The following is a 15,079-nucleotide window of genomic DNA, read 5'->3' as shown; positions in this document are numbered from 1 at the left end:
TCCCGCAGCCTCCCCGATCCGTGCCGAGGACGGCCATCGCGGTGGTTTTAGTGGGTAAGAATCCCACATAACTCAGTCCCCCCCCCCATGGGAGCTGGGTACCTTTCTGAAGGTTTCCACTGCGTGAAAAAAAAAGTTGTTAGAACGCGTGAATCTTAACCGATGATTGTGGGTTCCGGGCAAGCACCACTGAATATTCATGTGCTTAATTTGTGTTTATAATTCATCTCGTGCTTGACGGTGAAGGAAAACATCGTGAGGAAACTTGCACGTATCTAATTTCATTGAAATTCTACCACATGTGTATTCTAACAACCCGCATTGATGAAACGTGTTGGAATAAGCTCCAAATCTTCTTCTCAAAAGGGAGAGGAGGCCTTAGCCCAGCAGTGGGACATTAACAAGCTGTTACTGTTACTGTAAAAATATATAATTATAATAATAGATAATTTATAAAATAATATTACAATTATAATTCTAATGATTGTCTTTGCTAAAAATAAACTATGGTTATTAATATTGCCATTTAATCAAAATTACAAATATCAGTATTTTTATACTAATAAGTAGGCGATACGAGTCGATGACTTGGAAGATAGGTATCCATGGGTCCAAACATCAATCTCAAATCCCTAAACAGCGGATTTGGTGTAGGCGACCCACGTAACAAAATTGCCCCCTTAAAATGTGTACAATGTGTATTACTTCCATTTTTGAAAACGATTTAAAAAAAATATCTGTGATCAGTTCACAATAGTTAACGCAATCGTATGACGTTATAATATGGCGGCTACTATTTTGTCATGATGTTCCAAAACAGATTAAAAAAACTGAATACTACGAATAGAAATTTAAAATTGATCTCTCATTGATTATCTCAATAATATATTTTTTACTTATATAGAGTAAAATTTTTTTGTTATGTAATTGTAACAAAAAATTGCCAACTATTTCATTATAGCATTTACTATTGTTTATAATTATTTTAATATGTAAGATTCACTAAACAATCTTATTAGATATAAAATAAAATCATGGGTATTATAATTTCATAATCATTTATTTGCTTCTTTTTTGTCGTCACACGTCAAAATGTAAATTAGTCTGGTTTTATTTTTTGTTCAAATATCAAGCTCAGTACAACTTTCATACTTGATATATAGTGACGGATAGTTGCTAGAGAAAAATACATTAATTGAATATTGATTATACATTTAGGCTTACATTGTAACTTTTTTTTGCTTATAATCTATTTTATTAAAAATTACCAATGACCTTTTACACCGATACGCTTATGTAATGTCTTTTAGACATAGAAATGGAATTGAAATTACAAAACTCATTAAATAAGTTTTTCCCATTAGACCCGAAGAACTAGTCATCATCAGAGTCAAGCCTGCGGCATTTCTCCAACAATTTGTCGTATTCGTTCCTTTTTATTAGATCCTCCCGTAACTTCTCCATGTCAGTCAGAAGGCTGCTAACTTGTATGTTTTCAAACTTATCGTTGACGGTTGCTGAATCACTGTCTAAACCAGAATCGTCGTTGGATTCTCGATCTTCTGGGTCTTGCTGCTCCGTGTCCGACGGTTCCCGAACGCTTTCATCTGAACTTTCCTCTTCTTGGGCTCCGAGTCTGTAGGCTTTGGGCGCATTTTCGTCGTTAATCTTTCTTTGGAACAACGAATCCTTTTCTGGTTTCGAGTTTTTATTGTTGCCCTTATGACGATTTTTCTTTTTCCGCATCGTCTTCGCAATCAATCTTTTTTGATGATCTAATTGCGGAAATAATTCTGAAATAAAGTTTTAATCATATAATAAGTTCGTAGAATTACTATATTAAATAGTACTAAGCAGATTATAATAAAAAGAAACAAAAAAAAATCGCTACTGTGATTGAATCGTAAATTATAATCTGTCTATTAATGCTAATGTTGATCTCCGAAAACAAAACCATTTATTTTCTAAGATAAAATGTGTTACATACAGTAAAAGTCGAGTGAAAAGTTTATTGTTAATCTCTTGCTTGACGGGGAAGGAAAACGTCGTGAGAAAATCAGCACGTGTCTAATTTAACTGAAATTCTGCCTCATGTGTATTCCACCAACCCGCATTGGAGCAGTGGTGGAATAAGCTCCAAAACTTTCTTCTCAAAAAAAAGAGAGGGGGCCTCAGCCCAGCAGGGAGACATTCACAGGCTGTCACTGTAACTAAAACAAAACATAAGGCGGAACAGTAAGCGAGGCAGTCACCGTGCGCGCAGCTGAGCGCCTGCTCGGCCGCGTTCATCTCGGCCTCCTGGATGGAGTGTCCGCGCGCCGCCGCCAGCCGCTCGCCGCGGAAGTACACGCCCACCGTGTACACGCGCGTGTTGGTGGGGCCCAGGCACTCGATCACTCTGTACACGCACAACGACTTGTATACATAGCCTGAAGATGCTTTTTTTATTATTTCCGGGAAGGCGAATGTGGTAGTTCAGTCCAAGCGCGACGACGGCGAGTACAGTCGGGAAGGATGATCTGCACTAGCCGCCCCCGCCTTGCCGACCCGTAAGATGTCTCTTCACGCCTCGTTTTAAGGAACTTATTTGTACATACCAGTTTATACGTTTTTATTTCTTTTTTAACACACACACACTTACAAACTCAAATACACATATTCTTGTCGATATTTAGCTATACAATCTAATATTTCCTATAGAAATTCTTAAAGAGAAAACATATTGTACATAATCATTTAGTTATAGACAAAAAGACGAACGGGACTATAACTCCTTAATACAGATTATTTTATAACCTAGCGAGGAGTATAATACTACACCCACTTGATTGAAATTAAATTAAATGGCACAAACCAAATTGTAATAATCACTATGTTCAATCTCTATTATGAATATAAATTATGAAAGATATGTTATTATTATATACAATATATAAGGAGTAGTGCTTAAATACCTCAAAGATTTTGACAATGTCTCCTTTGATAGAATATTTGAGATACTGATATTGTATTATATGTTTTTATTCTATTGGTTGAAAATATGTGCAAGAATAGTAAAACAAATCACGAACTTGTAAAGCGGTATGTCAGGCTCTCCCCCTTCCATGGAACGCAGAGTGAGGCAGCACTGCTGCAGTTTGGACTTCGGATCGTTCCAGTTCTGGTTCAAGATGAACTCTTGCAGACGTGGGAACAAGCACGCGTTGCAAAACACCTGGCAGTATTCTAAATTCTTGAATAGAATAAAAGAAAATCTTTACGTACATAATCTTTATTATTATATACTATTTAATTTAAATTAACCACCGGTTAGGATTCTAGATTGTTACCGTTACTCACAGTTAAACACAGAACAAAGATAAACTTTGTGTTTATTTTCAAACAAGATATAGCAATATCATTCTGTAATGCTAATGTATTCGCATTTTTTTTATAAATTACCTACTAATGTGGTATTTAAATTGTTGATTCAATTATAAGCATTATTTAGTGGGCTTGGTCAGTTTTAGATTGGAAACGTAATACTCTCTCATCTTAATATAAAGAGAAATGTGAGTGCTTAATATGTGCTCGGCGGTGAAGGGAAACATCGTGATAATCGGATGAAATTTTTCAACATTAGTATCCACCATACGTTACCACCAGCGTTGGAGAAGCGTTGTCCAATAAACTACAAAACTTCTCCTCAAAAAGGATTAATAGTTTAATCTCTGCACTAGGAAATTTACATGCTTTACAATTTGCATGTACGTTTACTTATTAAACTATCATTGTAACAAGTATAAAAAAATCGCCACATAAACGTACCTTATCTATATACAAAGCACCCAGGAATGCTTCCAGCAAATCTGCCTTGTGTTTCTTTGTTGTGGGTTTGGCTTTAGGATTATTATATATCGCGTATTCCGACATATTGAGGTCATCACACACCATTGCTTGAGTTCGGTTATTGACTAGAGATGAACGGAGGAGCTGAAAAATATAACATTAACACCAATTAAATAATGTATGCTTGATTAAGTTACTTTTGTAATGAGTAATATTGATTTATTTCTGACCGGAAACGATTATGCCGACCATTTTTAAGGTACCGGACCAACCAACTGCTTTATATTTATATACCGAGAGTTTAAGCAACGCCAACTTCGAAACTACGTATAGCTTCTGAGAATTTTTAAATATCAATTTTTATCAGCAATCTAACTTTTAACTATTATTAACAAATAATTCATAGATTACCATTATTATAACACATTTATTAAACATTTGGATTTTTTTTTTATAGAATTGGAAGGCGGACGAGCATATGGGCCACCTGATGGTAAGTGGTCACCAACGCCCGTAGACATTGGCATTGTAAGAAATGTTAACCATCGCTTACATCGCCAATGCGCCACCAACCTTGGGAACTAAGATGTTATGTCTCTTGTGCTTTTAATTGCACTGGCTCACTCACCCTTCAAACCGAAATACAACAATATTAAGTACTGCTGTTTCGCGGTAGAATATCTGATGAGTGGGTGGTACTTACCCAGACGAGCTTGCACAAAGCTCTGCCACCAGTAAAGTGGATTTGCGATATACAATAATGGACTTACAGATAAATGCCCCTCGTGATGGTCCGGAAAGTGTCTGTACAGTCGATCGGATACGACTAGTTGCAACACTGTGTCGCCGAGGAATTCCAAGCGCTGGTTCGATCCTAGGGTCAGATGTGTAAATCCAACTGAACGGTCAGTAAACGCACGTGCTAACAGACGTATGTGTTTGAACTGAACTCCTGAAAAAAAATTACTTTTGTTATAAATATAAAATATTAAACAAAATAGAATGCTAGAAAAATAAGAAATTTACTAGTGTCAATTTTTGTTGGTGAAAAAATTATAATACAAAAAATTGGCTTACCTATACTTTCTTCAAATTCGGTCAACTTCTGTAGGAACTCAAAGTTTTTAATATATTTCCTGTCGCCCAACGGCTCTTGATCTTGCAACGGATGCGGTCGCTCCTTCGACCAAGCTTCCAGTAGATCAGGCTCGAAGTACCAGAGCGCTAACCCAAAAACTTTGTCCGTGACCTGGCATCATTAAATAAAAACGTCAGTTAAATTACATAATATATACATGGAAATAAAAAAAATATATAAGTGGCCATTTGTACGATATAATACAATACAGTTTTTATTGTGTCAAAGCGCCATGCTCGAATTTGGCAATCCATGAGCGGATTATTTCTTTTGTCCATTAAGTATGTAACTTGAAGATTTTAGAGAGATTTCAATTTCTGATCTTCAGATCAGTATAATATTACTGTAATGTAATGATTTTGCCCCGAGCTGTGTTTCGAACCACGAGTACGAGCGGCCGGTACCTCCAGCCCCGCGTCGAGGAACAGCGCTCCCATGAGCGCCTCGAAGCAGTTCGCCATCGCGTGGCGCATCACCACCTCGCGACACAGGTCCGACCCGTGCGCGTACAGCATGTACTGCTCCAGCCCTATGTTCTGAGAACACACACGCAGCATTATTGGGGTACCAACATTAAAGAAGCGACAATAGCCGTGGAAAACTATCAATGTAATAATTATATTCTTCTAGAATGTGAGAGAAAGATGAATCTTTGTGGTCTCTTTGGTGATGATCCCGTGATATGTTCAATAATTATTTTTTTACTGCTGACTAATCTAGCCAATTTACTTGTCACTCATTTGGTTGTATGTATAACGTAAGAATAGGTTTTGTTTGGCTGAACCACCTTCACGTGATGTGCATTCACTTGTGTCTTGAATTGAATACTGGTGGTAGGGCTTTGTGCAAGCTCGTCTGGGTAGGTACCACCCACTTATCAGATATTCTACTGCAAAACAGCAATACTTGATATTGTTGTGTTCCGGTTTGAAGGGTGAGTGAGCCAGTGTAAATACAGGCACAAGGGACATAAAATCTTAGTTCCCAAGGTTGGTGGCGCATTGGCTATAAGCGATGGTTGACATTTCTTACAATGCCAATGTCTAAGGGCCACCTTCATAATCTATAAAAAAAAAGGGGTGGCCTGGATAGTTAGATATGGTCGTGCCTCAAAAAAAAGTTATATTTTTACAAAATAGCCTTAATCTATCGTACCTTCGCTAACTGAGCCAAGTGTTGGTTCTGCACAATAGAAGCTCTATACGTCGCTAAGCCGCCCTCCGTGAGTCCCGGGAACATTCGGAACAAATGTATGGAGGATATGAATTCGACCACTGCGTCTCCGAGAAACTCGAGACGTTCATTGTGTTTTATATCGGATTCTGTCTCGTTGGTCATACCGAAGCGAGACATTATGTTTATGAGGGTCACGATGCCTGCGAAGGAATTATGGCTCTGTAGATATCATCTTCATTTTTATACTTGCATACATATTTTTATCTATCTACGAATATATCAGTAACAGCCTGTAAATGTCCCCACTGCTGGGCTAAGGCCTCCTCTCCCTTTTTGAGGAGAAGGTTTGGAGCATATTCCACCACGCTGCTCCAATGCGGGTTGGTGGAATCTATCTATTACTAAGCAATGAAGAACTGCTTATCAAATATCGATGATACATAAAATGTTTTTTAAACATAAGGATCTCACCTTACAATGACTTATAAGACAGCGCTAAGAATATAAGATTTCGCATAATACATAACTGGTAACCACATAGCAATCTCATTATTTCTTCGGAGATAAATTATAACATTGGTTATGTAAAAAATACCAAAAATGGAAAGGCATTATAAAAATGTTAAGCAATAATTCGAGATAGAAAATAATGTGATTGTGCATACCTTTCTTCCTTGTGTAATGTATCCTTCTGTCCCCATACTCCGGCTGTCGTATACCACAATTAGTCAAACTATTTCTAGCGTGGTCGGGGTTAGTTCCAAAATTCTCCCTATACGAAGGGTGGGTCAAGGCCGTTTGCAAGAGCGCCTTCTGTTTGAACTTATAGCTTATCTTTTCCTCTAAGCTTTCTAGAGATTTGTGGAATCGTAGGTGTCTCACTAGAACCGGTATTAACATGGCATGCTAAAAAAGGTTTTTAATAATTCAATACAATCGAAGCATAATTCTTACAGCTACTTAAATATATATCAACATTTTTTTCCTCCATACAGTAAAAACCTGTGAATGTCCCACTGATGGGCTAAGGCCTCCTCTCCCTTTTTGAGGAGAAGGTTTGGAGCTTATTCCACCACGCCGCTCCAATGCAGGTTGGTGGAATACACATGTGGCAGAATTTCAGTGAAATTCGACACATACTGGTTTGCTCACGATGTTTTCCTTCACCGTCAAGCACGAGATGAATTATAATAACAAATTAAGCACATGAAAATTCAGTGGTGCTTGCCCGGGTTTGAACTCACGATCATCGGTTAAGATTCACGCGTTCTTACTACTGGGCCATCTCGGCTTCCATAGCTTTCTTCCATAGCTTTTGTTAAATTTCAACGAGGTGTAAGGTTATAGTTACCTGGACCACATCACACATAAGTCCTGTGGTATAGAAACCTTCAGAAGATATGGCAACTGTGACATCTCTTTTCATTTTACTCTGTGTTCTCATTTCTTGCAATCTCGCTTCTTTGGCAGCTAATTTTTGGCGTTCTACGGACGACGGTTTTGCCATGTTGGCTATGAGATGACGATATTTTACGTAATAACGCCATGCCTTTTGGTATCTAAAATATTTTAAGCCGTTTTACAAAACCTCCTTATGTTATAGGCAGCCTTTAAAATAGGTTTTATTTTTAATAATATATTCATTGGTTACATCATTATTATTTCCTCTTAGTTTCTTTTTATTAATCGCTCATCGTCGTTCCCAATATATGTTTATTACAATAATAGATATCATTTCGTTAAACAACATTTTAAATGTCTAGTCGTTCAAAGTAAATTTCGAAATTCGACCTTTTAGTCATACGTTATATGATAATATTTATTTTATTTATGCTTTTAAAACACATTCACATTTTAAAAGTAAGTAGTATTAAAAGATAAAGATAAAAAAGAGTTTATGCAAATACAATAATTAATTTAAAATATTTTATAAGTTGTATAAGTATTTAATTATATATATAAAAAAATAGAAGTAGAAAAATAGAATGCACTGCCTACGATCCATTCTTAAGATAAAACAATAATACGACAAAAACTCACTCAGGGTTGCCAGCATAACTCAATTGGGGTGGCCTTATACCGAAATGTACTATTTCTGGATAATAGTTTTTCAATTCCGAGGGATCCTTTACTTCTCCGATTTTTATAGTCGGGCTTCGGTCCAGCTGATCAACGCGGACTGAACACGGTTTTTTACCGGGATACGTAACTATCATACCTGTAAATATACTATATCCTTAAACTTCTGTCCCAACTAACTTACAGCTGTAACTTACATTACATCTATGACTGTTAAAATAATACTTTAAGTCTAATCAAACATTTTTAAAAATATTTTTTTTATTAATGTTTTTCGATTGCTCTGGATAAATTAATAAAATTATATACGACCATTAATATCATTTATTAATACAATAAATATCCTTAAGGTTTTTTACAAAGTTAAAAAGAAAAAACCATTAACATTTCATAAAGTAATGTTATTTTTACCAGTGACCATTAAACATTCCTGATTGTCATGGATAGAATTTTGAGTTAATAATATTGTCGACTTGAATCGCTTATTATTTAAAATTGACTTAATACTTTACCATTGTATTTTTTTTAAGAAAAGTAAAGTTTTCAAATATTAGTATTATTAAAAATGGCATGGCTGGACTATAATGAAGTATGAGTTCTTACATGGATTTGAATTTGGACTTAAATAACAAACTTTGATGAAAAATTCCTTGTAAATTATTATCTCAATTAACTTGTGATTTGTTCTACGAACTTCATCCTTGACGTATATTATATGTAATATCTTAAAAACTTTTATATTTATTATATCTTTTTTAACAATACCGACAGTTTTCATCACTTTAGCATCACTTAAACTACAAGTAATGTAACAGCTTGTATGATCCCACTACTAGGGTCCTCATCCTTTGAGGAGAACATAAGAAGAAAAAAAAAAAAAAAAAAAAAAAAAAAAAAAAAAAAAAAAAAAAAAAAAAAAAAAAAAAAAAAACATAATCATACATCATCATATATATTTACGCGCACAACTTATGTAAAAGCAAACCTCATTGAAATTTGTCAACCAGTCAACCCTACAGTTTATTAGAAAATACATACAAACGCATATAATAAATAAATATTATAGAATAAAGGTAGTTATGGAACCATTACCACGAAGAACATTTACAATATAAACCTAAAACTGCATCGTTGCATTTTGTCGTGGATTGTTTGTGGATTATTGGAAAACGTAACTAAACAAATAAATTCATGGGAAATATTTTTTTTTAGTTTAGACGGTGGGGAACATGTATTTCAATAAGCAATTAAACGGAGCATCCAAATCTGTTCAGACGTTTTAATTCACTCCTTAATTATTTTTATTTTTTTTAAATACAATTGGCTCCTCGTATACTTCACTAGGTAAACACATATAAATCGTAATTGGTACTAACAACAAAACACATGAATATTTTGTACAGATTTCGTCCAGCTGCATTCATTTTTGTTTCATTTCTAAATAGAAAACAATATGATAAATATAATAATTCGCAAGAGCTCAGAGATCGGTACATAACACCAATATAAATTATCGAAAAAGTTCGAAAATAAATTCGCAGGGCATATAAGTTTTATATTTGGTTCAATGTCATATTATTATACCTTTAATCCTGTCGACAAACTTTTGCCAACTATAATGGTCCATGTCATGGTACTCCGACAACATATCCGGGGGGACGAGTAAGCCGCTTTCGTTTAGTAGAAATTTCAGTACCTCGCACATTGACAGGACCTTGCAATTAAAACTTACAATTACATATGGTGTAGAGTTTTAAAGCAATCTATTAATAACTCACAGCATCAATATATTAAAAATATCTAAATATTAATATTTTAAATTAATTATCATGTGTAATTATTTATTTTTCATATAAAATAAAGATTTACATTCGTGTGAATTCTACAATTTAATGTACGAATTCTGCATAAAAAATAAAGAGTATTATTTCTGCACGTTTCATATATTTGTTTTTATCGAACATCTCTTATCTATTAATTTAATAAAAGTTTTGTTAAGTAACAAATATAATAATGACTGCGAGATTTAATTATACAATCGAATACTTTACGCCAGAAAGGGCTTATTGTATTATTCATTACAATATTTAATAGTTGACCAAAATAATAAGATACAAGTACCTCACATCCGCCTTCAGGAAGATATCGAATGAATCGGGGCATAAAGTGGAACTGCGAGCAGGAATCTTCAGAACCTTTGCCCAAATCTAAATCTACGAGTTCTAATAACTCCGTGAATAAGTACTCCTCTGAAACATAGAAAAAAATGTTCCCAAACAATGTTACTATCAAATTGAGAAAATTTTATCTTCTATTCTACACTAATGCCAAATTTGCAGTTAATATTAATTTATGTTTTTACTTTGTTTTTTTAATTGAGCAACTCAAAAAGTCTTTTGCTAGCCCAAAGACATTGAGCAATTTTCCATTAAAACCGTCCATTGTGACTTCTTTGCCGACCTTATGCAAACCCTGACCTATGAAGTGGTACATAGTTAAAATAACATACCAAATAAATTTAATTCTTCCACGGTGAAGTTTTGGGGCGCTGGTTCCTCGACGTACAATATCGTATATTCAATATTGAACCTTATGACTTTACATTTCGGAAGTTTTGCCAGCTTGTAATGTGAAAACATTGAAAATCCCGAGAATAAGAATTCGTGCTCGTCGTGTCCTATAATTGTCGGCGCTTTTATAAGAAAATTTGTCGGAGGTGATACCGTTATGCTAGAATAAAGAATACACAGGTTATATAATTACAAGATTTAATCAACATAAAAATCAAACTAATTCAACGGTTCTAAATCAGGACCGGCGCTATAAAGCACAAAGTTTTCACGTGTTTCAATAAATCTCGAGGTCGGTGATGGAATAATGATCGTAAGAAAGTCTTTGTGTTCGATATAATCTGCCAAGTCTATTTACCAACACGAGGTGGAATAAGCACTAAACATTATTTTTAACAAGAGACCTTTTTCTTTCAATGTATTTATTACTTTATAATGCATATTAACTCTATCTTGAAGTACTCCCAATTTTTTAATTTAAATTTATATATTCCTGGGGACGTAGATCTATTAAGAGTGGAATGACATGTGGTCCTGTATGTTTGTCAGAGAGAGCAGCACTCACCAGTAGTGGTAGAGCTTGCCGACGTTGCTCTCGGTGGGCACGCACTTGGGGAAGGAGCGCTCGCCCGCGTACACGCCGTGGCGGATGCCGAGCCGGCGCGCACGCGCGCTGCAGCGACACAGCGGGCCGCCGTTCATCTCGCCCGAGTTGTTGAACCTGGCACACGCGCACACTCAGCGCTACTCGCGCACACTCAGCGCTACTCGCGCACACTCAGCGCTACTCGCGCACACTCAGCGATACTCGCGCACACAATCAGCGCTACTCGCGCACACTCAGCGCTACTCGTGCACACTCAGTGCTACTCGCGAACTCAATTCGGGAGTCCGGCAGAGTATTGCCAAACAATTAAAACTTTACAATTTTAATTCTACTCAATTGTTGTACTTTGAAGCAGAGCTATCTCAATTTTGTTTTTGCTTTTAATATAAAATTATTTTTGCTCGTAATACCGACCCGGATTCCAAAAGTTCATGATTTACCATAACAATATCGAAGTTTAATGTTTTTGTTTAACTTCAAAATCAATAGGAACCTCTGCCGTGACTTGTATCTAACGAACCCATTGATTGCTTAAGTGAAGTATGAGGGTCTGGGAGTCACTACACGGCTCGAACGATCCGAAAGATATTTAGATTTTTTTGGATCCAACTTTATTTGGTGGTTTAAATGAGGTTCTAACAATTATGATAAAAGACAAAGCATTTAGAATATGTATTAATATGTAATTAGACTTGTATAAATTATTTATTGTCTTTGAAAAAAAAATTTAAATAGCTATGAAATATATATTATATTGCAAACCATAATTCAGGGTGAAGTCTTCTTGGGTGGCTTTGCTTTCTTTGTAACTCCAGCATGATTCTGTCTGTGTAACCTTGCAAGCCCTCTTCATCCACACTCTCATCACTTTCTGACGACGAGGAACTTTTATCTTCCGCTATAAAAACAATAAGTTTTTTATTTGTAACATATTTAAAAAGTTTATATATGACAAGTAATATATCCAAATTTTAAATGTTACTTCTATGCTTGCACATTTTCACTCTTGGTGGCTTTAAAGGAGGCAGCTCGTCTTCTGCGGGTCTTGCATTTCTTCCTCTTTCAATAAGGTTCTTGAAAAACTTTTCACAAATTTTCTTTAACCTATTAGTCTGCTGAACACCGATACCGTCATCTGAAGGTTTATAGTAAAGCTCAGCAGGTGAGCTTCTGTACCACATTTTCGAATTCTGAAACAAATTATTTTAGATATAATTTCTTACTTTAAAAATAAAATTATGATTTTTATGATTGCTTGCTTTGATTCAATTGTTATTTAATTAACTTATATTTTTTTAAGGAATATGATAAATAACTTACTTCTTCATCATCAGAGTTATGCTCCTTTGACCATTCTTCCATTTTTCTTACAAAGTCTTCTGAAGTCCGACAATAGTTCTTCCTACAAGTGCAAATATTTTTTAAATATCAAAGTTTTATTAAAATACTATTTTGTTAGCAATTTCAATGAATGTTTAATAAGCAAAAATAAATTATATAGAGATTTTTATTATATTATATAAATTTTATATAATAAAAATAATATCCTGGGACATTCTTTTCACACGGTCATCTGATCCCTAATTAAGCTTGTACAAAGCTTGTGCTATGGAAATCAGACAGCTGATATACTACATATACTACTTTTCTTTTGTAAATATATACTTATATAGCTAATTACACTCAGACTCAGGAAAAACAGACATGTTCATGCACACAAATGTCTGTCCTGGGTGGGAATCGAACCCACAACCATGAAAGGCAAGTATCTACCGACCAAGCTAACCGGCTCATCAAATATAGACAATGTTACTTGAAAACAAATACAATCTTACTGATAATCAATCAAAATTTTTTCACGATCAGTTAAAGGTTTTGGCACCGAGGTATCACGAGAATTTCTTGATGATAACTCTCTCACACTGCTATGTGAATGTGATTCCCTAAAATGAGAGGGAGGTCTATATCTGTCTGCGCTTTTATAGTGTCTTCTTTCATCATGACTGTCAAAACTGCGACTATGACTTCTGTGATCTCTGTAATTAGAAGAACTTTTACTCTGGCTCTCAAATTCACGTCTTCTCTCAACACATTTTTCTCTGATATAATAATCTTCTTTCTCTCTCTGCTTATATTTTAAAGGACTTTTGCTATGACGACTTGGACTACGACTTGATTGTCGATACTTTGATCTTCCTCTATCATATTTACTACTTCTATCATAACTCCTATCCCGGTATGGAGAATATCTAGATCTCGATGATGATGAATATTCTCTTGAAGAGCTACAATAGCTTCTGCTGCGACGCTCAGTTTCAAGGCTTCTTGAGTCTTTACTATAGTAATTGTTTTCAGATAATCCAGTTGTTGTTTTTTGAGGATTATGTGTAGTAACAGAAGAAACAGAGGTACCATAATTTTTATAACTTGGTAACTGCATATTATAATAATGAGGGTAAGTAGAACCCAGAGGCATAGATGAGTATAGTGCTGAAGTATCAATAGATGGTGGAGGATACATTGACACATTAGGATTCACATTAACTGGGGGAACAGATGATATATTCAGATAAGTTGGAGGAGGTATGTCAGTGGGATGGCCTGGAGGTAAAAATGGAGGTGGGTGGTTATATATTGGTTGAGATGAAGCCAAGGAAGGAGTAAGAGGAGGCCCTACTGGCGGAGGTATGTTAAACGTTGGCGGCGGCACACTAAAATCCACGGGCGGTATTGACATTTTGGATTACTTAAGCCTCGTATATTAAACAAAGAACAAATATGCTCACATCACATATATAAACATTGGATAACAGTTACTTTTCAGTCATATTTTGTAAAATTTTATGTTTCATTTTTAAACTTTCTTAACTTGTCGGCTATGTATGTCAATTTTCCAAGTGCAATTCAGCACTTAGTTAATCATAAATATTAGTATTTGAGATTTAATATCAATTTTGTTTCATTATAAGTCTTAACGCCACTATCGCAAATGTTTTGTTTTAGCTTATACAAAAGGTAATATTTATTTGTTTCGATTTGCTAACTTAGCTAAAGCTATATATAAAAATAAAATTTGTTATTTGAAACAATTGATTTATCGAAAGTATAGAAACCCATTAATCAATAGGTAGTTATTTTCAGTAAGTACCTTATCACATTTTTGACACTATTGACAGGCATCGCTGTCGCTAGTAACGTGCCACTACACCTTAATGATATCGATAGATACCAGAAAGTGAAGCAATCCATAAAAATCATCATTTTCAGCATCAACTTTTTAATTGGTCTTTATATCAACTGTCTTTCATCAGAATAAATATGGACTGAAACCGGAGTTTGCTATACTAAGAATAACAACATATTTTTATTTTGTTAATAAATTAATAAGTCATAGTAATTGGCAAAGATTGCTATCTAAGTATATTATTCATTTTATATAAAAAAATACTATTATTATGATTTATGTAAGAACTCATAAATAAGATAGTTAAATAACATTGGGCAGTTTACATATTTCTTTTATTACACATTTTAAAATTAACTTTTACGTAGAACCTAATCTGGAACCGTAGACAGAGAATTGTTTCTCTGTCTACGTCTGGAACAGTTATGTTCTACTTCTGGCAACCAATGTCAAAAAGTGAATAACTAAATGGACAGATCGGGGTCTAAATATTAAAA

At 34.8% G+C, this 15,079-nt stretch overlaps 1 protein-coding gene across 1 annotated transcript; it reads right to left on the bottom strand.

The window, feature by feature from the left end:
- Nucleotides 1–1,039: 1,039 nt before the first annotated feature.
- LOC126769660 (ribonuclease 3) lies at nt 1,040–14,545 on the bottom strand. The gene is made up of 19 exons (XM_050488545.1): nt 13,234–14,545; nt 12,719–12,800; nt 12,381–12,588; nt 12,161–12,296; nt 11,357–11,512; nt 10,731–10,951; nt 10,343–10,470; nt 9,806–9,935; nt 8,183–8,360; nt 7,494–7,701; nt 6,808–7,048; nt 6,122–6,342; nt 5,371–5,502; nt 4,906–5,077; nt 4,599–4,780; nt 3,808–3,972; nt 3,072–3,232; nt 2,253–2,398; nt 1,040–1,793 (listed from the first exon to the last, which is right to left on the bottom strand). The coding sequence occupies exons 1-19, from the start codon at nt 14,133–14,135 to the stop codon at nt 1,375–1,377; spliced, it is 4,188 nt and encodes a 1,395-aa protein (XP_050344502.1). The 5' UTR covers nt 14,136–14,545; the 3' UTR covers nt 1,040–1,374.
- Nucleotides 14,546–15,079: the final 534 nt, after the last annotated feature.

Source organism: Nymphalis io, chromosome 7, assembly GCF_905147045.1.
Source record: "Nymphalis io chromosome 7, ilAglIoxx1.1, whole genome shotgun sequence".
Lineage (NCBI taxonomy): Eukaryota > Metazoa > Arthropoda > Insecta > Lepidoptera > Nymphalidae > Nymphalis > Nymphalis io.
This window is presented reverse-complemented; position numbering and strand designations above follow the sequence as displayed.

Excerpts from the sequence above, each read along its gene's own strand:
- LOC126769660 (XM_050488545.1), bottom strand. The coding sequence starts at position 14,135 with ATGTCAATACCGCCCGTGGATTTTAGTGTGCCGCCGCCAACGTTTAAC. Across the intron at positions 8,361-9,805 it reads GTTTGTCGACAGGATTAAAG|GTATGATAGTTACGTATCCC; the intron begins GTATAATAATAT and ends GTATATTTACAG. Across the intron at positions 2,399-3,071 it reads CCTGACATACCGCTTTACAA|AGTGATCGAGTGCCTGGGCC; the intron begins GTTCGTGATTTG and ends GTGCGTGTACAG.